The 27,572-nt window shown below is 44.1% G+C and overlaps 1 protein-coding gene across 9 annotated transcripts in view; it reads left to right on the forward strand.

Moving 5' to 3' along the window:
• Positions 1 to 27,572, forward strand: part of Cacna1e (calcium voltage-gated channel subunit alpha1 E) — a 425,171-nt gene that overhangs the window by 363,196 nt on the left and 34,403 nt on the right. For 8 of the 9 annotated variants that reach the window (XR_007590547.1, XR_007590546.1, XM_050135146.1 and 5 more), the window contains 8 exons: positions 11,754 to 11,850; positions 16,702 to 16,862; positions 17,375 to 17,512; positions 18,776 to 18,977; positions 20,323 to 20,487; positions 20,994 to 21,104; positions 25,676 to 25,759; positions 26,452 to 26,577. Coding sequence is in view for 7 of the 9 variants with exons in the window: in XM_050135146.1 (XP_049991103.1) it covers positions 11,754 to 11,850; positions 16,702 to 16,862; positions 17,375 to 17,512; positions 18,776 to 18,977; positions 20,323 to 20,487; positions 20,994 to 21,104; positions 25,676 to 25,759; positions 26,452 to 26,577 (1,084 nt within the window). In the remaining 2 variants the exon portion in view is untranslated. The remainder of the gene's footprint in view (positions 1 to 11,753; positions 11,851 to 16,701; positions 16,863 to 17,374; positions 17,513 to 18,775; positions 18,978 to 20,322; positions 20,488 to 20,993; positions 21,105 to 25,675; positions 25,760 to 26,451; positions 26,578 to 27,572) is intronic. The other variant, XM_050135149.1, reaches the window with a different exon arrangement.

The following is a 27,572-nucleotide window of genomic DNA, read 5'->3' on the forward strand; positions in this document are numbered from 1 at the left end:
TAGAGCCAGAGCAGAGTTGAGGATCTCAAAATCTTGGGCATGGGGAGGGTCTCTGTCTAGTTAGTTCAGGGATATAAAACACATATGGATGCACCAGGCCGAGCTCCAGCAGTCCAGTTGAAGAGAGGGAGATTGATTATATGAGCAAGAGGGGTCAAGATCATGACGACGAAATCCACAGAGACAGCTGACCAGAGCTAGTGGGAGCTCAAGGACTCTAGATTGCCAACTTGAGAGCTTGCATGGGGGCCAGACTAGGCCCTCTGCATGTGGGTGACGGTTGTATGGCTTGCTCGGCCTTGATACAGGGGGAAAGGGTTTGGTCCTGCCTCAACTTGTTGTGCCAAGCTTTGTTGGTTTCCCATGGAAAGCCTTACCCTTTCTGAGGAGTGGTGGAGCGCTGGGTGGGGGAGGAAGTGGAGATGAGGGAGCCAGAGGAGGGGAGGGAAGGGGAACTATGGTTGGTATGTAAAAATGAACTTAAAAATTAAAAAAAAAACATATGGATACATGAGAGCTCAAAAAGGAATGATTTTCCAAATCTTTCTTGATTTTCCAAATCTCCCTTGATTTTCCAAATCTTCCTTGAAGACATGCTTAAGAAAATGTTCTTAGTATGTCGGAAACCAACTCATATTCATGACAATTGGGGAAATTTATTAACCCCACGTATTGATCTATTGGCATGTTGGAGGCCTCAAAGCCATCCTTTTGGGGGCTTGCCTTCCAAGCAAGGCTAGATACACTTTCTCCTGATAGGGAGGAGGAAGCATTTGGGTGCTGTTTTCATGGAAGGCAGCCATATGGGGAGGGGGAAAGAAGTTTCCATAGGTTTACCCTTCCCATATCCAACGTGCTAGAAAGGGATTGTCCTCTGTTCAACTTCTGCCAAGCACTGGCAGCTTCTATCCCTGATCCTCACTGGCAATTGAACAGTTAGGGCAAGAAATAAGGTGTCAAGAGCCAGGTGAGAATTCCCAGCTGGGTTAAAGTCTAAGATCTTCCAGAAATGAAGATGATTGTGATCCTGAGACAGGGTGGTAGCAAGGTAATTCAGTGTGTCTTGTCCTCATGTGCACAGACATCTCCACCCCATTAGAGCTATGCAGAGTCACCTTCGCTCTCACAGGACGAAAGCGTCCTATAAATGTGCCTGAACCGTTCCCAAAGAGATTCCCTAAAAGCATGGTATCTCTCCATATACCCAGACCTGTATGGGTTCTCACAGCAACATACCAAGAAAGGCAACCCTGTCTGTACCAAGGGACTCGCAGTTTGTCTTCCCCGTGGTTCAATAGGGTCTGCCCTTGCCTTAAGAAAGCCCACTTTGTTGTTTGCTAAAGACAGAATACGCCCATTGGGCTGTTAAAGGGTCCAGTCCTCTTTTCATTCTATCCATTCATTTGTGTGCATCACTAGGTATTGCTCCTCTCTCACTCTGGTATCAGTAGCACACTCTATCTCTGAGTAATGGGTAGGGGGACAGAACTCACCAGACCTTGAAGAAGAGCAGAGTTCATAGGTGACGGCACAGATGAGGAAGGGTGACAGTTGTGGGGTCAGGCTGAGCCCAGTTTGAATCCCAGCCCTTCTCCTTCCCAGTTTCATGTCCTTGACCCATTGTAGCAAAATATTAATTATCCTAACCTACATTTCTAACCTCTAAAATGAGAGAAAATAGGGTATGCAGAGTACTTCCCACTGGGGCCGTCAGTGTGAGTGGTCAGCAGATGTTAAGTCTTCTAGGTTTTCATGCTGTCAAATGCCGTGGGAATAAACTTTATGTTGGTGTGGAATTTACACATATAGTTCAAGATGGATGAAGGCTTAGCTGGTCTAAGATTTTACTGCTTCCCACCCAGCTCTCTCTTTCCCACAGCCTTGAGTCTGTGCTCCTAACAACCAGCAGGTGACAATAGGAAGTGTCCTTCAGAGGAAGCCTTGCTTCCTGTCCTATGCCCTGTGGCCATCTGTTTCTCCGTGGACTCATTTGACACCAGTGTGCTCTAGGGTTGGCATCTGTCTCATTCACTTTTGTGCTCTTTGAACCATGGCAGTGGTGGTGGCAAGGGAAGCCTCCATGATCCCAGAGCTGAAAACTCTGTTGTCAGGGATACTTAGGGGAAGATACACGTTTATGGGATGGATCAAGACCTATGATCTATTATTTGATTTTAGCGATACCATATTTTGAACTTTCAGCTCATTTCTCTCTGAAATGTAGATGGTCCTTGTTCATCCTTCTCCATCATTCTCTCCGGTTGTCATCCTTCCTGTTTGCCATGTCTGTTCCCTCTCTGGTTTCTGTGCCTATAGCGTGAGCTCCCATTCTCCCCTTTGGCTTTTGTCACATTTGCTAAGGTTCTGCTAACACGTTCTGATGCTCATACACCTATGTTTCTTATCTCTGCACTTGCCTTTTCCTTGTTGAGAACACCAGAGAAATCAGCTCTTCTATCACAAATGACAGGACTCCCAAGAGTCCCATCTGCCAGCAACCTGTGGCAGAGAGCAGAATGAAGTCACCAAGCCTATAGTCTACATGGTCAGGGGATCAGGCCAACAGGAAGCCAAATTTGGGCTTGTCTGGAGACTTTTCAAGTATCTGTCTCATTATAATTTTTATTCTGGTGTCCCATGGGTTTGCCTCAGCGAATGTCCACTATCCACATAACCTTTTCCCATCCCAGTTTCTTCCCCTCCCCCTTGAAATTGAACCCTGCCCTAATGAGGCCTATGCAAAGGCTATTGCTCTGTCAGCTTGAGCAACTGATGGCAGTTGCCATGGTAGCATCATTATCTGGTTCCTCAGAAACCAGAAGTGATTTGCTATCCCTTCCACCACAGTCAGCCAAAAGAACCCAGCCCAATTCTCCAAAGCAGCGCTGGTGACAAAGGGATGGCCTCCCGCTGAATTCTCAACACTGCAATGTCCAGAGTCCCTCTGCTGCAGAGATCTGCATGTCCCATCATCTCTGTTCTTGATAGACATATACGCTATGCCTGGAATAGCTGGGGGGAAGCTCTGTTCTCTGGAGATATGGCAAACAAAGGGACTCTTTATAATGTAATCCTGGCATTCTATTTGGGAACTTAGTTGAATTTTAAGGAAGGGGTAAGGGGGTGTTTGTGTTATTAGTGTGGTCATATCTGGGTTTAAATATATCCCATTGCAACTTTTCTGTTCTTTCCAGTCCATCTTTACATTATAAGGTGTCTATGAGAACACCCGGGGCTCCATCCTTGTCTGATACCTCCTAGGGAAGTGTATGTGTGTGCGTGCGTGTGTGTCTATGTGTATGTATATGAGTGTGTGTATGTGTTTGTGTCTATGTGTATGTATATGAGTGTGTGTATTTGTGTGTATATGTGTATGTATATGAATGTATTGTGTGAATGTGCTTGTATATACGTGTGTCTATGTGTATATGAGTGTGTGTGTTTGTGTGTATGTGTGTCTATGTATATGAGTGTGTGTGTGTGTGCGTGTGTGTTGGGGGCTTTGGCAGAGACTGAGAATAGCTCTCTCTGAAGCCCTTATCACAGCACCTCATTTTCTGGGCCATGTGGAGAAAGACTTTTGTCAACTATAAATACCGCAAACTCTGCCTTTTCTTCTTTGGGGTTTCAAGAAAAGCCTGGTGAGTGACTAGGTCTGTGAAACCTTTTGTCCTTTATATTTCTTTCTGGAAAGGGCACATTTGTCTTCTGCCTGCTCATCATTTTCTGCTGACGGGAGACTGGAGCCGGCAAGCCTCAGGCTCCACAGTCAGTTGCTATCCTATCTTCTCTTCGGCCTCAGGTGTGGGAAAGACAGAAATAGTTACAGCCTTGCCATATTTGGGGGCCTGGCTGTCAGGCACATGCACCCCACTTCAGGGCTACCCCCAGACTCAGATGTGTAGTGGGGAATCAGAGGACTACAAACTAGGTTATGTCTTGAGCCTTAAACCTGCATTCTGAACCACAGTGTTCACCCTCTCCACATCCGCTATGTCCAGTGCTTAACTTGATTAGCTGAACTTACATGAACAGATGAGCTCCTGTGTGTGTTCTGAGTAGCAAATTTGCAGCTAATGCTGCTTGTTGGTCTAAACATTTAATAGAAAAAGCACCATCATCAGTCAGTCAGGCGGGCTTTCCATAGCTGTTGGCTGTTGTAGCAGGGCATAGGTGTGGTCAGGACTCCCTGGCACATGAGAGGATCTGGTCGCATTTGGCCTTTCATTATTTAGTCCTTGGCCAGAAGCAAAAACATGAGTCATTTGGCCTCTGGATGCCAGAAGGAACCAGACTGCCCACATTAGCTTTTATTACATTCCTTTCATTGAAGTGTGTCACTTTCCTGACACTTGACACTCTGCCCTGGTGGCTAAGATGCATACAGTCTCTCGAATGCACTGAGAACAAGCCATAGCAGCTGAGCTCGGTCTGAGTTCATTCAGTGAAACCCAGAGACACAGGCAATTTGAGATTTGGAAGTGCCTCATGGAGACAGAGCATCTGTTCCTCTGGGATGGTTATTCTGGGGGATTTGTGTCCCTGAAGGGGAGGATGCACACATCATCGGGAAGGAGTGGCTATTTCGAACGGAAATGTATGTGCTCACTTACCCAGAAGGGTGTAGAAATACAGAACAAACCTTTCGCCAAAACCCAGCTATCTACCCCCCATTTTTCACTAATGTCTGGGTCTAAAGTAGTCCCTCACACATATAGCTATGCCTGTGGGAGCCTCTTTCTTGGCTGCCCTTATTCGTTAGAACTAAAAAGGAGAGTTTCCCAAAGGAAGCTATTACTATACTTTGTCTTGAAGGGGCAAAAAATGGACCTATTTCCTACTGAGCCAGATAGAACATCTACTTCTCTTACTTTGGAAGGAAATACAGCTTTAAAATTGCATTTAGCCACCAGGTAGCCCATTAACTGTGAATTTAGAACTCTTGCTGGAAATGTCCAGCAGTGAAGAGCTAGGATGTTGACCACCAAGAATCCAGCCTCTCGCGGCATTTCATCTTTGAGTCTAGGTCAGGACACTAAAGGTGATCAGTGCCTCTGTATGCTTGGGAGTTCCCATTGCTTTATTCTCTCCTGCTGGCCTTCAGGTGGGACTCGGAGAGACAGAGTGGAAGACATGGGGGAAAGTTCCCATTTGACCTGTCCTTGTCACTGAGGCCCAGCATGTGTCAGGTAGCACATGTGACATTGGTGGCTGCTGAGGAGCTAGCCATAGAATGGTCGGTTGCAGTTGTCCTGTGGATGTGAATGCCCAAGCCTTTCAGTTTATCCATAGCACAAAGTCAGAAGCGGGTCGATTATAAGTGGGACCTCATCCTGTGGACACACAGAAATAGGCTAAATTAAATAGTCCAATCGGGAAACACAGCTCTCTCAAATTGCTAAAGCAATTAGACCCATATGCAAAAAGCACCCTGTATAGAAAGTGAGGCTTCATGGCCACGGGAAGAGCCTGGTTTTGTGAGATTGGTAGAAACTCATCATAGTATCCTTCATGCTTAAAAGTAGGTTATAGAGCTCTGAGGATAGAAGATTGTGTAATGGGACCCAGGAAATATCTGCTCAGATTGTGTGACCTGCTAGACACCTGCTCAGTCTGTACTCACAAAACACAACCTTACAGTACAAATTAGTACTGATGCACTGGCTAAACTTCAGTCTGCAAGACCTCCCTGAAGAGATCACAGATGAAGGGTCACTGGTTATGTTTAGAACATAAGGACTGAAAAGAAATACAAACCAGGTCACCCTTCTGCAGTTTAAATAACAAAACGGCTAGCACACAGATGCTCTGCTGCCTCCTCCTACCTCTTGGTGCTTGGACAAAAATACCTTCCAGTTGGAGTATAGTGACGTGTCATATGGCTGTCATAGTATGTATTAGAGGTTGGTTTAGGTCAGCCTCTAATTCATGGAGAAAAGGGTTAGGCACTGAGCCAGGGCTTTTGTTTTGTTTTGTTGTCATGGAAACAAAGATGACAGAGTAACTATGGATTTAAGGTACCATAGATGACCAGGAGAGATGCTAGAGCCAGAAGGAAAAAAAATCCTCAAATGGTAGCAGCTAAGGGTTAAAAAGGCCAAAGTCTGAATTTCCTTTCTTCATGCTGGAAGTGGTACCTGATTCCCCCACAACTTCTGGAGCAACACGTATTGCAATGAGAAGAGAAAGGCTTCTACCTCATTTCCATGCATACTCAGTTTCATTGATCACCTTTAGTAGCTGAGAACTCAATTGCCAAGAGTTCTGGCTGTTGCAGCTCATATGATGAGCAAATAGCAAAACCAGGTCTTGAACAACTTCAGTGTGTGGAATTCAAGTTCATTGGTTTTTTTTCCTAATATGTTAGACTCTCTCCTGCCATGCTGTTCTGGCTAGTTACAAGCTACTAACTTCCCCTGCAGATCCTTCTGTCTTTACCTAGGGCAGAGAAAATGCAGAAAGACATCCCTGTGCCTGTCCATCTTGATGTTGTTACATTTGTAATTTTTCCTTCCCAACAACAGTCTCTACATCAGTTAAGACAGGTTAATAGCTGAGCTCAGGAAATACTGGTTCCTTTTGTATTTCTCTATGCTGGATAAAACTCCCAGTGGTTCTCATTTGAAAGACATCATAACATCGTAGTCATGCAGACTTGGGTCTGATTGTTTAGTTTTAGCTAACTTTACTCCATGAGTTTGTTTCTTTACATGTAAGTGGAAATGAGAAATAACCCCATTTGGTTCTGTGAGAATTAAATAAGGTAAAATACATTTCATGTTCAATACAGTACCAGGTACTTAAGTTGGACAATAAATGGTAGTTATTATTGCTTACCAATGGTAGTTATTATTGCTTACCAAGAAATAGTCCAGACACGTTAGCAGAATAATGGAGTTCCTTCTAGCTTGGACCCCTCTTCCTGTCTTGCAGTCTTGGAAGCCTATCTCTTCCCACAAGAAATTCTGCCCCCCCCCCCTCGCCCTCTGCTATTACCTCACCCTTACATGGAGGAGGACAGATGTCATGACACTTAAAGAAGGAAGGGCTCTTCAGAACCTGGTGTCCATTTTTAACAGAAATCAGCTAGTGGGGAACACATCCTGGGAAGAAAAGAAACCCAGAGAGTGAGATGGCAGGAAAGGTTTTGTGATGGCATGTGAGAAAACCAGAGAGCAAGGTGGTAGGGAAGGTTTAGTGATTGCAAGTGATAGATCTGGAGGGCAACTGCACAACTGAGCTAGGAAATTCCTCTCTTACGCTAATGAGGCAGGAGACACTGGGTTTTTGCTATTTCTCTGAGCAAATCAGTAGCAAATAAATGGTAAAATGGGTGTCCCCATTGAGTGCCAGTTAAAGTGGGACCAGTGCATCCTAGCATGTGAGATTATCTTGGAGTCCACTTTAAACCCATTAAGTTTGACTAATTGGATAGCTAGTGTTAAAAAAAAAACACCCATTATACATACATTCAGGAACAAAGATAAACAAGTGAATATTTGGATGATTTGTGAAAGCACATGAATTCTTTGCAAAACAATGTTGCTCAGTGACCAGGAAGAGCATGCCTTCTTAGATTGGAGAAGCATCTCCTTTGCGATCTCTTGGCTTTCACAATGGATCTGAGGGGGAAAGTGCTTTGGCCTTGGTGGGCATAAATTATGATATATTTTAGTTACCAATGGTGAAATTGTTGAATTTTTGCCCAGTTCTGCTGCTTTATTATTCAACCCTCTCACTTCAAATTGCCATTTTCAAATTGGTATCGACCCTGTGCTAGCAAAACACAGGGTGCAAGCATGTTCTTGACATCAATTCAAAACCATGGTTTTTGCTTTGTTTTGCTTTTTTTCTAGTGCTACAGATTGCCCTTGGACCCTCACATGTGCTAGAAATTATAACATTTTAATTGTTCCTCTGCAATAAGCCACTTGTTTAAAAGAGTGCAGAATAATTAATAGCCAATCTTTTACTTGAAGCCCATGTCTGATTGTTATCTTTGCTCAGGTCTTGGTAGTCAGAATGAGCCAAACAGCCCCAGTAGTGTGGCCGACCTATCTTTTAATATTAGCATGTACCAATGTCCCCTAGGTTTTTTTTTTTTTAACACATTGGGGTATATATACAGTGAATAGAAATTTCCCCTGTTTCATACTATATTTTATTAGGATTCTGGAGAGAAATTAATTGATGAGAATAATGCAATTTTTTGTATTGTATCTATGTAGAAGGAGCAAGAAATGTTAGTCCTCCTCGCATGAGGTGGCTTCCCTAAATATGGTCTCTCAGAACCTGTTCAGGGGCTATCGGATGTAAAGGCCTCGAGAAGGCGGCTGCATTTACAGGGGGGTAAAGCCAGGGCACTGTGCGCCAGTCCACCTGCATCTCTATCCACCTGTTGTCCCGCTCTCACATCTTAGGATAGTACCAGGAAAATACAACCTAAAGAAAAGAAATCAGTGTTGCTGTCATGGTGAATTATCAAATCATGTGATCCCATCTCTCCGCAGCAAGTTACCACTGTTACTTTCATTTGAGTGCTTGCTGGATTGAGGTCTGTCTTCCCTGTAAGAGTAGCTAATCTTCCAAAAGATCAGCTAGGTCATTTGTTCCAATACCTGGAACAGTGCCTAGCAAGGATTGAGGGTGATACAGATGCTTTTTTACATATGTGGAGGGATGGGAAGATGTTTGCATCACCTCTGAGTTATACCTCAAGGCATTTTTGTGCTCTGGCCATTTAGAATTTATTGCTTTAAGGATTTCAGATTATAAGCCTCCAATTTAATTCCCAGATCACTTGACTTTGGGAGGGCGGGAAGGACATTTGTCTTACTGCTAGAACAGGGATGGTTTTTCTTCTAAGAGTTGGACAGTAAACAGTTCACAATAGAGGCTCCTCATTAAATTGCTCAAAAAGCATTGTTTTCTCTAAGACCTTGGCAAACAAAACTCCTCTTCCTCATCTGGTTGCCGTTTAGGGATGTCGGAGTCTGAGCTTTGGAAAGACACCAAGGGTGGCCCCATTTGAACAAGGTTATGCCTCTTTAGATGAAGCTATTTAATGCCACTGCCACTGGAAATGACTTTTCTGAGAATTTCTGACCCAGGCAGATATAAAGTCCCTGGAAGCAGAGTTTGCCTTTAGACTCCTAAGGAAGTAAAAATGAAAGCTTACACTTTAAGTGCATTAAACTCAGCCCTCTGGAAGACAGTACAGGCCCAGGTACCACTGCCTTAGACACAGGCCTGCTAGTGCTCTCAAAGGACTTTTGTCCTGTGGGTGGAGAGGGGGTGGTGGAACATATGGTGGGCTGTCGTCTCTTTCACAAACCCTATGGATTTGGCAAGTGCCAAGACTGTGAATGGGATCCCATGGTCCTCTGCTTCCCAAGCATGGCATCACCCTAAGAGCCTCTCACCTCCCTGAGGTTTTCTGACTTTCTTCTCTCTCTCCATCCCTCCCTCTTCCTGTTACTGCTTCCTGGCTGGATCCACCATAGGAACGCATTGGGGTAACTATGTTGCTTGTTTTGTAAGTAGGAGGTTTGGGCGACTAGGTGGGAGGAGGGAGAAACTGTAATTGGAGGAGAAGGGACTAACTCAATGAGAAAGGAGTGGTAGCTGGGCGGTGGTGGTGCACGCCTTTAATCCCAGCACTCGGGAGGCAGAGGCAGGCGGATCTCTGTGAGTTCGAGGCCAGCCTGGTCTACAACAGCTAGTTCCAGGACAGGAACCAAAAAAGCTACGGAGAAACCCTGTCTCGAAAATCACCCCCTCCCCCCAAAAAGAAAGAGAAAGGAGTGGTAAGTTTATATGAATGGTATGTTTCCGTTGAGGACCAAGAGTTTATAGCTAAGCAGCTCCCACATCTTCTTGGGAACTGACCATTCCTCTCAGTTTGCATAGTATTTTGTCTATGTGATGTTTCTCTTAAATACTGTAGGTAGATATGCTTAAAAAGCAAAAGAATTAAGCCAGGCAGTGGTGATGCACACTAAGTATCCCAGTACTTGGGAGGCAGAGGCAGGCAGATCTCTGTGAGTTCGAGATAAGCCTGTTCTATAAGAGCTAGTTCCAGGACAGGCTCCAAAGCTACAGAAAACCCCGTCTCAAAAAGAAAAGAAGGAAAAGAAAAAGCAAAAGAATTTATTAAATATGCTGAAGCTCTTGGATGTGAAAGTCCATATTAATATAGCATATGTGGATTACCTTTCAAAATGACATGTAGGTCATCTGTGACGACCACGAGAGTTTAGAATTAATGCTGGTGTAAAGTCAGCCCGAAGGATTAGATTCATTGGCTTCATGCCTTTGTAAAAGATAGATTATGGTTCCCTCATCTGAGGCTGGGCATAGCAGGGCAAATTGCATGCAGAATCAGGTGTTCTCCATCTGATGTTTTGGGTCCCCCCTCCAGCAATTGTTAATATAACAGTAGTTTGGGCCAGCATGAGGAATGAATCTCACTGTTTAGAGTCTTATTTCCCAGCATGTAGTTTTCTTTTACAAATTGTAGTTAGTTGAGTCGAATGCAAAGATCTAAGGAAATGAACGGGGAAGAAAAAGAAATACAAATTGATTTATGTATTTAATTCCTAGAAATAATGAAGATCATGCATTTATCTTTTTAAGAGAAAACACTCGTAAGAGGCAGAATAGGGAGGGTCATGACCCATAGAACCAGGATAAAGGTGGGTATGGCCTACAACTTGGGCCTGCTCCAGCTGAGTAGTTCCCTGAAGCCTGTGCTAGGTGCTGAGCTCCTGAAATGGAAATGACGGCAGGGAAGGCCAGCCATGCATAATTGGAGTATGGACCAAGGTCCTCTCAAGATGCCTGCACACATACTTTCTCTTAAGTACCAGCTTAGCACAGCAAGAATGTTGGGTTCCTCACCGGTCCTTGCTATGTTCTCCCCACACTGATGAACCATGAGAACAAACCTAGACTTCTGGGTCAAGTTCCCCAATGAGACATGCTCTCAACTGTTCCCAAGTCAACAAATAGCTTGAAAACCTGCTATGGAAAAAGAGACTGGACTAGGCCCAGTGGAGATCCATAGCAGGCCTCTGGTCATGCTATCTAGTTGACATTGTTCCATTTTATTTACCATTGTGATATTAGATGGCATTAAACTAGCTAGCAAAGACATGAAACAACTATTAATATGTGTGCATGGAAGTCCATGAATGCCTGTGTGCTCCTTTGTGTGTACACAGATGTTCCCTCTCTTTCATATTGCCACAGCCAGGGAAACAATAGAAATTATAAATGCCTTTAATAGAACATGTACTTAATGCATTTATGGCCATCTTACGAAATTAACGTCATATTATTCATACTGCAGAGCATCAGTCTGGTACTCTCATGATTTTGTGGGTGACTAGGACCACTGACTGCCCAGTCTCGCAAGAGAGTATCTCCCTGCATAGTATCAGCCTGTGGGGGAATATGCTGGAGTTGATGCAGCTTCTATTGAATGCAGCTCGCTTTTGCGCCATCTGAAGTTGGAAGCACTTGGATGTGCATACATGGGTATTCCAATATGGATGTGTGCGTGTGCACACTGGAGAGTGGCTGAGACTGCATGTTTGCAGATTGCTCCTGAGTGACTCTACAGCAGCCTAGTTTCTGACCTCTGTCTACTTCTCTGTTCTCTGCTTTTACTCTGTTATTATTAATGCAGTGGTGAGGCTGCAACTTCTGTTTCTCCCCTTACGAAATGATACACTGGGGTCCTCTCTCTACAGAACCAACAAGGGGCGGGACATCAAGACTATCAAGTCTCTGAGGGTACTCCGAGTTCTGCGACCACTGAAAACCATCAAGCGCTTGCCCAAGCTGAAGGTAATGTTTTTAGAATTTGTCCCCATCGAATACCGTTCTTTCTTCTTCTCTCTTTAGCTACAGCTGGCTAGCCTTTTGCACAGTTCATTCTTAGAATAGCCCATTTTCTCTCTTGGGGATTAAGATTCTTTACATCTATTGAAGCCAAGGTCTTCTAATGTCCCAAGAAACTTGCAGGTGAGATCTTTCCCCTTCAGCTCAGGCCCCGTTAGTATTATAGTCCCTGGAATGACTTGTCATTCAGGAAGATGTCTGTCTGGCTTTGTTTTAGAACATCCTGTGTCATTAAAATAGAAGCCACAGAAGCCTTCTATCTGTGTAATCTGTGTGCTAAGGTAGCTTGGGTAGTCTGGGCTATCTATCGTCTTAGGGCTTTTACCACTGTGAAGAGACACCATGACCATAGCAATTCTTATAAAGAAAACATTTAACTGGGGTGGCTCGCATACAGTTTCAGAGGTTCTGTCCATTATCATCCTGACTGGAAGCATAGCGGTGTGCAGGCAGGCAGACATGGTAATGAAGCTGAGAGCTCTAGTCTTACAGGCAACAGGAAGTCAACTGAAAGTCACCCTGAGGGAAACCTGAGCAAAGAGACCTCAAAGCCTGCTCCCTTGGTGATACATTTCTTCCAACAAGGCCACACTTTCTAATAGTGCCACTCCCTTTGGGGCCATTTCCTTTTAAACCACAGTCTACTCGCTGACCCCCAAAGGCTTATAGCCATATCATAATGCAAGAAAAAAATACATTCAGTCCAACTTCAAAAAGTCCCCATAGTCTATAACAGTCTCAAACTTGTTTCAAAGTCCAAAGTCTCCTCTGATATGCATGGCAATCTCTTAACTGTAATCGTCCTGTAAAAATCAGAATCAAAAAGCAGATCATATACTTCCAACATGTAATGGCATAGGGTGTATATTACCATTCCAACATGTAGGGAAGGGAGCATGGTGAGGAAATACTGGACCAAAGCAAGACCGAAAACTGGCTGAGCAAACTCCCAAACTTCCATCTCCATGTCTGATGTCAAAGTGATCTTCAGATCTCCAACTCTGTTCAGCTTTGTTGACTACAATATCGTTCTTCTGAGCTGGTTCTACTTCTGGTTGGCAGCTCTCCATGACTCTGGCATGTCAAACATCTTGGGTTTTCCAAGGCAATCCAGGCTTCAAGTTCACAGCTTCACACGGTGACCTCTGTACTAGGCCTCCATTCAGGGACACCCCTGACACATACCTGGCACCAGTGGTTTTCCTTAGATGCAGAGACAAATTCAATAACCTGTTTCTTTTATCCTTATCTCTAAAGTCAGAACCACATGGCCAAAGCTGCCAAATTCTGCAGTTTACTGGAGCTAGAACATGGCCCCCTTGTTCAATTACGTCTTCACCAGCTTTCTGTCCTTCACTGCCTAAGCTTGACTGTCCTGAAACTTGCTCTATAGCCCAGGCTGGTCTCAAACTCAGATCTGCCAGTCTTTGCCTCCCCCCAGTGCTGGGATTAAAGGTGCCCCCACCACACCCTGCTATAAACTTTTCTTTAGTTCCTTTTCACAAGCTGAAAACTTAGTTTGCTGGCATCTTGCCCTGAGGTCCCCACTCCCTGCATTCATTTCTTAACCCATTTATCTCCTTGAACTAGGGATTTAGCTCCACTTCACTCCCTGATGCTCTTTTTTTCTCCTCAAAATTGACATTTTGTAATTTTCCCTGATCAGCCTGCACCTTTTCAATAAGTCTTGATTAGATTTACCACTAAAAACCACACGACAGAGTCTGTACTAGGCTGTTTTGCGATTTTCTTCTGCCAGTGGACTTAATTCAAGTCTTCCCTTTAGCCTCAGGAAGGCTCTTTGGACAAAGGTAAAAGGCAGCCACTTGCTTCACCCAAATATCACAAAGAACGATCTCTAGGCAGCATATTAAAATTCTTCTCCTCTGATACCTCTTGAGTGAGCTCCCAACAGTTTAAATAACTCTTAGCACCTTTGTCTTCCATGCTCCTACTTGTATGGCCCATTAAGCAATGCCTAAAGCATCCATTGCTTTCAATAACCCTAAGTACCAAAGTCCAAATTCCTCCAAACACAATGTCCAGCCTATCATAGCAATACCCGAGTCCTGGTACCAATTTATGTCTTATGATTTTTATTGCTGTGAAGAGACACCATAACCATGGCAAGTCTTATAAAGAAAACATTTAATTGGGGTGTGAGGTTCAGTCCTTTATCATTGTGACAGGGAACATGACTGCATGCAGGCAGACATGGTGCTGAAGTTGAAAGTACTACATCTTGCAGGCAACAGAAAGTCAACTGACTGGCATAGAGGGAAGCCTGAGCAAAAGAGACCTCAAAGCCCACCCTACAGTGTCACACTGCCTCCAACAAGGCCACCTCTCCTAATAATGCCACTCCTTTCAATCACCACAGCTGTTTTCTTCAGTTATGACTTTAGAAAAGTATCATCTTACACAAATAGTTCATATTTTTGAGGTACAAATAGGTAACTTAAGGACACATGGTCTATTTATGGCAGAGGCAGAAAAGAAATGGGGAAGTGAGTTAACCTGAATAAGCTCTTCCATGGTCTGGCTAAAAACTGGGATCTATACAATCCCCTCACCCTCTTGCCCAGTACCCTTCCTGCCTCTCAGGGCTGGCTTCCCATTCAAGCTTGGCGTCCTAATTGAGCTCACCTCCCTCCCCTTTCCTCTCTATATACTGTGGTTAATAGAGTCTGAAGCTCCATGGGAGAAAAGCCCTGTGCCTGGCCGCCTTTCCTGAATTCCTGAGGATTATCAGTCCCCAGTCCAGGGCCTCACAGTCCTGTTCTTGCAGTCCAGGTCTAACTGCCAGTAGAGCAACCCTCAGCACCAGCACCCAACTCCATCCTCCTGGGGTACACCAGGATGCTTCCTGGGAAGCAGATTTCATTGCCCACTTGCAGCACCCCAGAACCTAGCACAGGGCTTCTCCAAGAGTGGCTGGAGGCTGCCCACGTCTGAACCTTTGAAAAGCTTCTTAAATAGGCACGCTCTCCACATCAGCACAACAGAGCCAGACTGTCTGGGAGAGGAGCCTGAACTCTGGCTTCTAAACCTGGTCAGCGGTAACTCTCAAACAATAGAGTAGGACCTGGTCACCATGGAAAAGAACCTACATGAGTGTCAAGTCTAGCTCAAAGATTTTGGAGATATGTGACCCAGAACAGATTACTTTTTCTTAGAATTCCTTTCACCCAGAAACTGGAGATCCATGTAACATACAATTGTAGTAAAGACAAGAGAGCTGGTATGAGTTGTCCCTAGCCCAGAACCCCTGGTGTGTCTAGGTCTGCCTCCCATGCCTGCCGTAGAAGGCAAAGCTATGAGCTTGTTTCTCCTGTTTGTCCCAATTCCCATCCTTTCCCAAGTTCTCCTAATTGATCATGTATGTCACCTGCCCCAACCACAACCCACACCCCTCCTGGTCTCGGATCATCACTTCTTTCTATCCTCTGATCAGAATAGAGGAAGCAGAATAGAGTAGGGAGGGGAAGGGGGGGATGGGAAGGTGAAGGAAAGGATAGGCTGCTTCTGAAAGGCCTCAGACTAGCTGTGCCATGGTTTTGTCTCAGGCTCAGCACACACTGTGTGGAATCCCAGGGGAGCAACTCATTCTTCAAAGGAAGTGGCGCTCCCAGCCTCTTTCTTCCCTGGCTCTTCTTCCGCTCCTGGATCTGGACCTTCTACTGTGGCAACTCTTCCTGGCCACCCTCCCCGCAGCCAGCCCTTGGCTTAGGCCTTATCAATCACCACCCCTGTGTGTCCCATACTCAAGCTGTCTGGGGCTCCAAATGTGATGAGATTAGTCCATATCTCAAGAAAGTGGCCTCCGCCTTCATTAATTCTGTTAAATTGGGGAGCGGTTCCTCTTTGCAGTATGAAAACCTGAGAAAGATGTAGGTGGTTCTGATCCCACAAGACTGCGTGTCACTCACGTTCTCTTCAGTGTCACACTCGAATGAATCCAGCCAGACTTCACCCAGCACCGTGAGGAAGCAACTGCGCAAATGCAGTACCCCGTGAGGCCAGACTCTCAGTGAGCTACAGCAGAAAACCTTGAAAATAACCTAAACAATGGCTTAAAATATACCTAACTGTCATGGAACTCCTCATGTCTTAGGGAGGTCTCTGGAGACTCTCTGTTTTTGTATTGAAACAGAAACCCCACTCTCTGTACACACAGCCTCACCTCCAAGACAAACAGACCTCAGTCCTTTCTGCAGGTTTGTTGACCTTCCTCCTGAATGCAGCCAGCTTTCAGCTAGAGGGCAGCGGCATGCCGTGGTAGAGTCAGATACAGTCAGAGCGAATATATGAACTTAATGGTGAACAAAGACAACAGCATGTGGTTGCCCTTTGATCCACTTAGAAAGAGCCAGGTGAAGATGGTCCATAATCACTGTGTAAGTAAATCTGTGAGTGTCACCAACAGTTTCGAGGTCAGGAACAAGCTGTTCAGGGAGCTTCAAGATGCCGTCTAACATCACATTTCCGGGTTTCACGTGTTCAGTGCCTACAGAAACACCACAAAACCCCTCCATTACGTTTATCGTCTTGTGTAAGCTTCAGGCTTTTACATTTACTTGATGCCTTAGAGATGATGTCTGCTTCCCAGGCCGGGTTCTTGCCACCACGACCAGCTAGGAAGATAGCTTCCAACCCCATGAGTATCACTGCTTAGTAGCTGAGAGCTCCTGGGACAGCTTCTCAGACTGCTTGGTGGTGGCGTGGCTGTACCTCAGCTCTGGGCGTAGGAGTGTTTTGTCACAGGGATGACACGAGAGCCTTCGTTGCTGTCCACAGGCTGTGTTTGACTGTGTGGTGACCTCCCTGAAGAATGTCTTCAACATACTCATTGTCTACAAACTCTTCATGTTCATCTTTGCTGTCATCGCCGTCCAGCTCTTCAAAGGGAAGTTCTTCTATTGCACCGACAGCTCGAAGGACACAGAGAAGGAGTGCATGTAAGAGCTGCTGCCATATACCTCTCGCTGTGCCAAGAGTGTCCTGGCAAGTCCCTCTCCACCTCCCACGGCGGACTAGGTCTCCATTCTCTCCAAACTCCATTCCCCTTCCCATAGAATGATAAACCAGAAAGAATAAAATAGACATCTGTTGAGCTCCTTTTCTCATATCAGATATAGTAAGAGACACTATGCCCAGACCCTTAAGTTTTAAGTCTTTCTAATGACCTACTGAGAGAAGCTTTATTTACATTTTATAAGTATAGAAGATGAAAGTCAAAAATTAGGTTGTCCACGGTTACCCAGGCAACTCATGATATCAGGATTCATCCTGTATCTGTTGGGCACCAAGTACCATTTTATTCCATGCCAGTGCCTGCCCTTAATACAACTTGCTCTCCCTTTTCTATGATAGTCATTGTTAGCCTAACATTCGTAAAGTTTGTAAGACTGTGTGACTGTTCCACACACTATACTTAAGAAGCCCTATTTCATTTCTCTTCTGCTTTCAGAGGCAACTATGTAGATCACGAGAAAAATAAGATGGAGGTAAAGGGCCGGGAATGGAAGCGTCATGAGTTCCACTATGACAACATCATCTGGGCCCTGCTGACCCTCTTCACTGTCTCCACGGGGGAAGGGTGGCCTCAGTGAGTGACGGGGTAGGCGGGCTATATGTGTCTTGCAGGCTGCGATGGGACTGTGTGGGTGCCTCGCAAAGCTGATTCAAGACGAGCACGGCTAACCCTTTGTTATTGTACCAGGCAAAGTAAGTGGTTATGAGTGGGTGAGAAAGGGAGAAAAGAGGAAAAAGAAAAACCCTTCAGACAGAGATGGAGACGGGGTAGGCAAAGTCAGGGAAGTATATGAAACTCTTTGTTTTCATCAACCTTCGTGTTGGTTGGAGTTCTTTGACTTACAGAACAAATGGATTTTACCCCCTCAGAAAAATCCCTCAGGGCTGTTTTAAGCAGGTCTGTCCTTAAGGTTGGCTCTGCTCTCATCTGAAAGCCTAAAGATGCAGAGATCTTGCAGACCCTAGAGATGCTAAGTAAGACCAGACCTCTTTTTAAAGACTGCAGGTTCTTATGCTGTCCATAGCGGGAAACTAAAGTTTGTTTTTTCAAAGACTTAGCAATTAGTAAGACACCACTAGTTGGCAGTAGAAAATCAAATGACACTAGAAGTCTCGTGTTATTGAACATGAGAACCTAAATGATAAGAGGGTATCATTCCATTGTTTAGGAGTTGAATGCAGATAGCAAGTGGGCTAGAAAAGGCAGTGTGGTACTTTGTCTTTACCAAGTTTAGTTATGGCTGTTGAAATAGGAGCGGCGGCGGGGCTGCGTCCCCAACACCCCGGCCGCTTGGCTAGCTCATGCCCGAAATAACAACACACAAACTGTATTCATTTAAAGAACTGCTTGGCCCATGAACTCTAGCCCTTACAGGCTAATTCTCACACCTGGACTAGCCCATTTCTAATGATGTGTGTAAGCACCCCAAGGTGCGCTTACTGGGAAGAGTCTAGCCTAAGTCCATCCGGGATTGGAGGAGCTTCATTGCGTGCATCTGTCTGGGAGAGCTGAGCATGGCATCTCTGCTCCAGCAGAGCTGTCGGGTCTCTCCGGAAGCAGAGCAGAGTCTGACCTCACTTCCTCTTCCGCCCAGAATTCTATTCTGTTTACTCCTCCCATCTATGTTCTAAGCTGAGGCCAAGCAGTTGGTTTATTATAACTTAACCAATGAAATCAACAGATTGATATATGACACTCCCACATCATATGGCCACCTGAAATCAGTGGAGGAATGGAAAAAGTCGGAGAAGACATATCAAGCACAAAAGGTGGCACACCTCCTGAAAAGCCAAGACTGCCACCCACTATCTGTACTCTCTCTCTTGGTCCCCCCAGGGTCCTGCAGCATTCTGTAGATGTGACAGAGGAAGACAGAGGCCCAAGCCGCAGCAACCGCATGGAGATGTCCATCTTTTATGTGGTCTACTTTGTGGTGTTCCCTTTCTTCTTCGTCAATATCTTTGTAGCTCTCATCATCATCACCTTCCAGGAGCAAGGGGATAAGATGATGGAGGAGTGTAGCCTGGAAAAGAACGAGGTAACCCGGGGGAGACTGTAGTAAGGGGCAGGAGTGGAAGTTTTAGGAAAGAATCGGGACGGCATGCTTAGAAAGTTCACGTTTTCCTAACTTTACTATAGCAGTAGAGTAAGAAGAGGGGAAGTCACCAGTGGGAGGCACAGAGGCATGCACTCGTAGATCTGGGACTCACTGGGTAAGAGCACTTTTGCCACAAGTACGAGCGTCCTACATACAATCCCCAGCGTCCACATAAAAAGCTGAGTATGGGGCTAGGGCACTAGCTCAGTGACTACAAGTCCCTGCTGCCAAGCCTGATGTCATGAGTTCAGTCCCCAGGAGCAACGTGATAGAAGGAAAGCACCAACTCCCACAAGCTGTCCTCTGACCTTTACGTGTGCATCATGATGGGTACACATGTGTACTGTTTTAAAAAGCTGGGCATGCCTGCATATGCCTGTAACCCCAATAGGGAGTCACATACAGGTAAATCATGAGAGCTTGCTGGCTGGGTAGCTGAACCTTAATGGTGAGCGTCTGGTTTCATGAAAGGTCCTGGTTCAAGGCAACTATGCAATAGGAAAAGATGGCCCATCTCCTCCTCTGACCACCCAGAGTGGTGTGTGCCCAGGCATGCTCCCCTGCACATCCACATGCATTTACATCACACACAGACAAGACACAAACTAGTATACAAAGAAAAGATAAGCATGCAATTTCCACCCTTATGTGTGATAGTCTAGAAGAAAAGGACATGCGCTACAGTTATACCATGAAGGTGTTCTCTTACCTCCCTGACTCTCATGGCATCTCAGTTTCTAATGACGGGGAATATGTTTTCTTAATTGCTCCTCTAGCACATGCATAGGTTTGGAACATGGTAGGGTTTTATGGTTGACTTTGTTGTTGGTTTAATAATGGAGCTGAGCTGGAAACAGTTATAGATTATAAGGGGAGTGCAGAAGCAGATACGGTTTGAACAGTTCCAATATAAAAATCCAAATGTTTAAAAATGCAAAACCTTTTGACTGATATGATATAGAAAGTAGAAAATTCTATACCATGAAACTTTGTTTCATACACAAGATTAATAAAATATTACATAAATTATCCTTAGGCTATGTGGACAAGGTACATATGAAATATTAATTTTGTGCTTGTGCTTAGCAGAGCATCATGTCTTCAGAGTATCTCATTACATTTATGTAAATGGTAAAACCTCAGAAACACATCTCTAATATCACAAATCACTCTAGTCCCACACATTTCAGATAAGGGAGTCCTAGGCAGTAGATAAGTCATCTTAAGAAAGTTCATGCAGGGTTTAGGGGCGTTGAGCTGATTCTAATAACTTGACTTTCTGCAGCGGGCATGCATTGACTTCGCCATTAGTGCCAAACCCCTCACCCGCTACATGCCGCAGAACAGACACACCTTCCAGTACCGCGTCTGGCACTTTGTGGTTTCTCCATCCTTTGAGTATACCATCATGGCCATGATCGCCTTGAACACTGTCGTGCTGATGATGAAGGTGAGAAGTGACTGTGTGTGTTCACCGTAACTGTGAAATCACTCTACCTTCCTCGCCTGCCATCTTTACCTGCTCTTCCCACATGGAGTCTCTTTGATTTTACCTAGTTCAACAGCCCAGTCCCTGGGTTCCAGGGTAGGGCTGGGGTCATCGAATGAAATGCAGAGTAACACAGAGTAGGAGTTAGGGGCCTTCAGGAACAAAAGTGTCAGGAGGGTGCACCTTCGACCAGGGTGCACCACGTCCTTCAGAGATCATGGAATCTAAAAGAGGGCTGAAGTTAGTGGGAGCTTGATTATTTTTAATGCTAAGTACAAAACACCTAGTTCTGGAAAGTGTTTCTGTCATGGCTACCTTTAGCCAGGACATGAAGGTGGCTTTGCTATTAAGGTGCCCCGAGTTGGACATAGTTGAGAGATGACTAGATCTGGCATTTATATCCCACCATATACACATGTGCCTTAAGGCTTTGACTCTATTATTCTCTTTCTTCTCTTTCCTGGCAGTACTATTCTGCTCCTTGCACCTATGAACTTGCCCTAAAGTACCTGAACATTGCCTTCACCATGGTGTTCTCCCTGGAATGTGTCCTAAAGGTCATCGCTTTTGGCTTCCTGGTATGTCTGTTCCGGCATCAGGCTTCTCTTCCTTTGGGGTACATGGAGGTTACTGCTCTTCACCCTCTTGCCTACCTAATAGTGAGCTCAGTTTACTCCACAAACAGGCTGCCGTGTAAGTAGAGTAGGAGAAAAGGCAAAGAGAACCACCTCCTCATCTCCATCCCCATCTAACCAGCAGCCCTGGTCCTACTGAACACTGTCAACAGTAGAGTGGCCATCTTTGAATTTTACTAGCACTATAACTGATGTATAAAGAAAGAGAACATGACTTAGATTAATAAACCTTGAATGATTATTTACTGATTAGATAGATTAATTTTATGATTTGAATGGGAAAATATCTTTCATAGCCTCAAAACTAAATAAATTTATAAAAGAAAAAACTATTAATTTTTTACATACTAATCCCAGTTCCCCCTCCCTCCCTTCCTGCTCTCCCCACCTTCCCCTCAACCCACCCCCAATCTGTTCCTCAGAGAGGGTAAGGCCTCCCATAGGGAGTCAATGAATTCTGTCTATTACCAAGCTGAGGCAGGACCAAGGCCCTCCCCTCCTGTCTAGGCTGAGCAAGGTTTCTCTTTATAAAAAAAGGGCTCAAAAAAGCCAGAACCAATCATTAGGAATTGCTCCTGATCCCACTGCCAGTGGCCCCCAAAGTTGCCACCTACTGTCCCCTGCTTTCTGGAGACTAGATTGGTCTTTTACAGGTTTCCTGGTTGTCTGTCAGTGAGCTCCCACTAGTTCAGGTCAGCTTTCTGTGGGTTTCCCCATCCTGGTCTTGACCCCTTTGCTCCTCCCTCTCTTCCACAGGACTCCAGGAGCTCTGATACAATCAAATAATTGTTTTTAACCTATTAGCCCCTTGCCTCCTAAGTAGCCTGAAGAGTAACTTCTGCCAATTAAAATAAAAGTTTATTATTTACGTTTACAATGTTCAATTACTTTTAGGGAGTGTGAGGGTCAGGGATGTTTCTGGAATTGGATTTGTGAGGGATAGCAATGAATTTTTCTGGCATGAACTCTCTTTTTACTTCTCCTCACAACTGGCAATTATAATCCTTTGGCAAATTCTTGCGTTTGTTCTCAAGAATGTTAACAAAACCTGGCCTTTGCTGCTACGTCCTATAAACAAAGCCAGTCCCTCCCTCTCCTCCTGCTGGCTTCAGCAGGGTGCAGATAAGCCCACTTGACAGCTGCTTCACACTTATTTAGGGTGTGAGCTACCCTTTCAAGTTGAAGTGTATACCAGACCTGACTGCTTTCCTAGCAAGAAGGGAAAACTTTGCTGCAAATCAGAATAAGTGCTTCTTGGTAGCAGCAGTGACGGGGACTCTGGGCTGGGGCTGGGCTTGATAATTGTCAGTGCTGATTGTGGAGGTTGTTTTCAGTCCCCTGGTTCTTTATACAACCATTAATTTGATTATTTTGGGTGGAGAGTTGAAAGGAACCCGGTGCAGTGGCTGAATTGTGCAATTCTTGACTCCCCTTTTGAGTGTTTTGAGACTCCACGAAATTAAAAGGTAAAAAGAAACTTCTATCAAACAAAGATGTCTTTACAAAACAGTCTAGACCAAGTAGGGCAAAGTGAATGAGAGAGGGGGAAGCCAGCACCACCACAGGGAAGGCTTCGCTCTGAGTCTTGGTGTTGACATCAGGTTGTGACTTAAGCCCCAATTATGTGTTTAATTATGGTGAATGCTGAATACATACTTAGAGGCTTAACTAGAGGATTCAGCCTCAGGCCCTGCCTCCTTCCCTCCCTCACGCCTGTGTTTCATTCAAGGCCTGGACTCATTCACACCAGAAAAGGCACTGTTACATTGATTTGGCATCCTCATCTTTTGGAATACCCCAACATGTACTGATTGGTCAGATCTTCCCATTAATTCTGAAACAGGCATAGCAGATATTGCCATTGTGGCCATTATCATTTTAAATGAGAAAGATGAAGTTCATAAAAATGTGGGTTTTTTTTAAAGGTTACACAATAAAATGTAGAATTAGAAAAATGGGTGGAAATAAAAAGCAAAGAAAAGGGGAAGTAAGCCACGTATTTGTGCTGCCCAGTAAATATCCACCCAGTGCTTACACATTCACTTTCTCTATGTCACAACTGTAGTAGCTAGGCTTCCTTGTTTCCCTCTTTGACAGATAAACTACAGCTCAGAAAAGATTAACACTGTATTCAGAGTTAGTGAGAGACAGACCCAGGGGTCAGATCCTGATCTGACTCCAGAGTTCACAATAATCTGCTAGTTTATTCAGTCGCCAGGACACATTCCAAAATCCCCAGTAGATGCCTGCAAAGGAGGGCAGCCCAATGTCTATATACATGTATACATGCTCTCATACATTGCTAAATGATGGGGTGATTTCTGAAAAGCCCATTTATCCTTTCCTATTGATGTGATCAAGTACACTAGGACTAGAGCAACTGGTTTACCCTGGCTCACAGTTCAAGGGTCCAGAACCATTGTGTACAGAAAGATAACATGGCAGGAACTTGAAGCCACTGGTCACCTTACATCCACCACTAGGAAGCAGAGCACTTTCTGTATACAGTAAGGGGATCCCAGCTAGGGTGGGTGTTCCTACTCAATAACACAACCAAGATAATCCCTCAAGCATGCTCAGAAGCCCATTGCCCAGATGATTCTAATTCTGTCAAGCTAACACTAACATTGTTAGTCACAACATTGTTAGGTGATCTTGTCATTTTGTGACTATCATAGTATGTGTTTACAAACTATCATAGCTATAATAATATAATACAATAATAATAATAGCTATAATATATGATATAAATTTACAAACTATAATAGCTAGCTACATCACCAGGCAGTATAATAGTATGAGACCTCCATTGTACATGTGGGGTGTTCTTAGTAGAAACATCATTATGAGGCCCTTGACCGAACTGTGTTTTGTCCTACTAAGTTGAAGATTTTCACTTACTATCTTTTCTTTGGCATTCTACAGTTTTCCATTTAATGATTTGGATTGTAAGTAACTAAAATCATGAGACATGAAGCTACAGATAAAATGGAAGAGTACTATATTGCACAATGATAGGATGTGCCGTTGTATATTGTAAGGCATCCCCAGTTGGAACTCAAGGGTTCTAGTCTTCTGAAACCTAGATGGGTGAACTATGAATTAGGACATTCAGCCAGGCGGTGGTGGCACATGCCTTTAATCCCAGCACTTGGGAGGCAGAGGCAGGCAGATATCTGTGAGTTCGATGCCAACCTGGTCTACAAGAGCTAGTTCCAGGACAGACTTCAAAGCTACAGGGAAAACCCTGTCTTGAAAAACCAAAAAAAAAAAAAAAAAAAAAGAATTAGGAATGCCTTGAAACTGGGAACTTTAGGGACCCCACATGGCTCCCTCATAAATGGGCTAGAAAGCGAATTTATTTACAAAGTTGAACGCATCTGCTTTTCTTTGTTCTCTAGGGTACATGTGACTTTGGGATCAGATCTCCCTAAACCTTAGTTTTCTCACATAGAAAACAAGAATGACAATAGCTGTCATAGAGTCTTAAATATGTGATACTCATTAAACATAACCTCTCTCTGCACACTCCTCCACCTGTGGCATATCTACATTCTTCTGGCCAATCCCTCTATTCAGTACAAAAGAAACATGGGACATTTGGTACTACCTAATGGTCAGACCCACAAGAGGAACAAACGAACTAAAAGAACTGCAAGGGTCTGGAACAGATGCTAAAGATAAAGTGGTGATAGTTATGAGGGTAGTAAGGGGGGCCCTTTGGTAGTATTCCAAAAACTCTTATGGTACCTGATGCCCAGGGGCAAGACAAGTGGTCGGTCAATTTGGACATGTGGGTGTCCTGTTTTAAAGAATGTAGTCCAAGTTCTGTGCTATCTGAAATCAGGTGGACATATCATGCATTCTGAAGCATTTCTGGGTCTTTTGTTTCTCCCACATATAGTATTCAATCAATCTCCTATTTTCATAACTACTTCCCTGCTTTTTGTATTAAACTTAATCACACCTCCTTACAAGATGTAACAGAAGAGCAGTGGGGTGGGATGGGAGATGGAATCTACTCATCCTACTCAGTGGGGATTCGGAGCCTGTCTGTGACTTTTAGTCCCATAGAGCCTCTTGTAGCAATACAAATAATTTAGAAGTTTAAAGTTGTATGATGCTTAAGGCTTAACAGGTGTGTACTTATCCCAAATTCTCTGAGGTATATACATTATAAATGTAAAACTTTTTATTTGTTGATCAAACTCAGTAGCATGATTGAAAAATAAATGTTTTCCAATTAAAAAAATCTTATGGGATTTTTAGTGACAGCTTCAAGAATATGGTCTTCAAATAGTTGTAGAACTGTTTTTAAAATGAGGATTTCCCAAATTAGTAAAGGAGAAAGAGAATTCCGGGTTAGAAACAGGAAACTGAGCCCAAAGTTAGAATGAACGTATGCATGAATTGACAAGTTTTAATTCCAAGTGGCAGAGTTATATAATAAAATATGTCTTTTCTTTCTTCTTTTTCCATTTTCTAATGTTCACGTGACCGAATTCACTTGGCAGAACTATTTCCGAGATACCTGGAATATCTTTGACTTCATCACAGTGATTGGCAGTATCACAGAAATTATCCTGACAGACAGCAAGGTGAATGGTTCATGGGAGCCCCATATTTAAGCTGGACCCTGGAGTAGCGTTCAAAAAGGATCCTCTCCACATAAGGTCCATGTATAACTCACCCAGTTGAACATGGCCAAAGGATGCAAATTTTGGGGTGGTAGGTCTCAGGGAAGGCTTAGCTACATTTGCGTGACTCAGATAGCAGACATCGCATGGGGTAAGTGAAACAGAGGCTGTTAAAAGAAAGTAATATGCAGTGTATGGCTAAATTCTACGAAAAGAACCAGAGTTGTCTTTGACCTCAGCGTTGTTAGACCTGAAATGTTTCTCTAAGTTAGCTCCTCCTAAAGACTGTGTGGAGAACTTTATTGTAATTACTGAATACCAGAAGCCATTGTGTGCTAGGGGATTATCAGCTCCGCTCTTTCAGCATCGAAGTGCAGACTTCAGTTCATTTGGCAGAGGTTAGGGGAGCCAGTTTTCCTCCTGTGTCCTGGGATAATCCTGTACCCATCTACCTAGGAGTAGAGAGGCTGGATTGGGGGTCTTAGAGAGAGAAGCCCTGGGTGCTTCTCAGCTGGAGCTGGGTTAACCACAAAAGACAGAGACTGCCATCTATTTTGTGATCTGAATAAGGAATAAATGTGAAAATACCAGTGCTTAGATCTTCCTAAATGAGCATATTGTCACTAATTACATGTTTCCTTTTGGTCCACCAGCTGGTGAACACCAGTGGCTTCAATATGAGCTTTCTGAAGCTCTTCCGAGCTGCGCGCCTCATAAAGCTTTTGCGTCAGGGCTACACCATTCGCATCTTACTGTGGACCTTTGTGCAGTCCTTTAAGGTAAGCGGCTCGCAGAGGGTGGGACACCACCAGACAACACGGCGGCAGCATCCTCGCCCCAGTTCCTTCCCCTGTGAGCTCACAAACTTCAAGTTTATTAGAAGCATAAATACAATAGTTCTCATATAGTATAGGCTGAACAGTGTTCAATTCATTTCTACATTAGAGAATCTTATTCTAAAAACTAATATATCTCTTTGACTTTGTAACTTGGGCCTTTTGTCTCAGCACTGAGACAGGGATATGCTTTATGAAGTATGTGCTATCCTTGGGTAATCTAGATTGCTCTGAACAATCCTGTCCATCCATGGATTCAACCTCTGTGGCCTTACAGTGACCCAAACCAGCATAACTGCACAATCTTAAACTCCAACCTTTAGAATTATGAGACAAAACAAGCCTCTTTACTTCATACATTTTTTTTTTATTTTTTTGAGACAGGGTTTCTCTGTGTAACAGCCCTTACTGCCCAGGAACTAGCTGCCTAGACCAGACTGGCCTTGAACTCACAGAGATCTTCCTGCTTCTGCCTCCCAAGTGCTGGGATTGAAGGTGTGCGCCACCACAGCCCAGCACTTCATACAAAATTTTAATCAGTAAAGATAGGCTAGCATGACGTTGAATAGGTAATCAATGTATAAAGAGATGGGTGCATATTCACTCTATAATATTAAAAAAAAGGTAAGTATAAAAATTAGTATTTTGAAGGTAACATTACTCTTATATGTTTCTAAAGATTTACTTATTTTATTGGGGTTTTATTGGGGGTGTGGGTATTCTGACAACATCTGTTTTGGGTCTAGAGCTTGCTGTGTAATTCAGCTGGTTTTGAACATGTGATCCTCCAGACTGGGCATATTGAGTTCTTGGAGTAAAAGAATGGGGCATCACACTAAAAACAAAACAAACACCTAGGCCGGGCTCCCACTGTCAGATGTTGTCAGCGTTTTCATTTCATGGAAGAGGTTTTTTTCAGAGAACGTTTTCTACTTGTA

This window comes from Alexandromys fortis, unplaced genomic scaffold (genome assembly GCF_014885135.2).
Source record: "Alexandromys fortis isolate MF-2015 unplaced genomic scaffold, M_Fortis_MF-2015_v1.1 scaffold_21, whole genome shotgun sequence".
Lineage (NCBI taxonomy): Eukaryota > Metazoa > Chordata > Mammalia > Rodentia > Cricetidae > Alexandromys > Alexandromys fortis.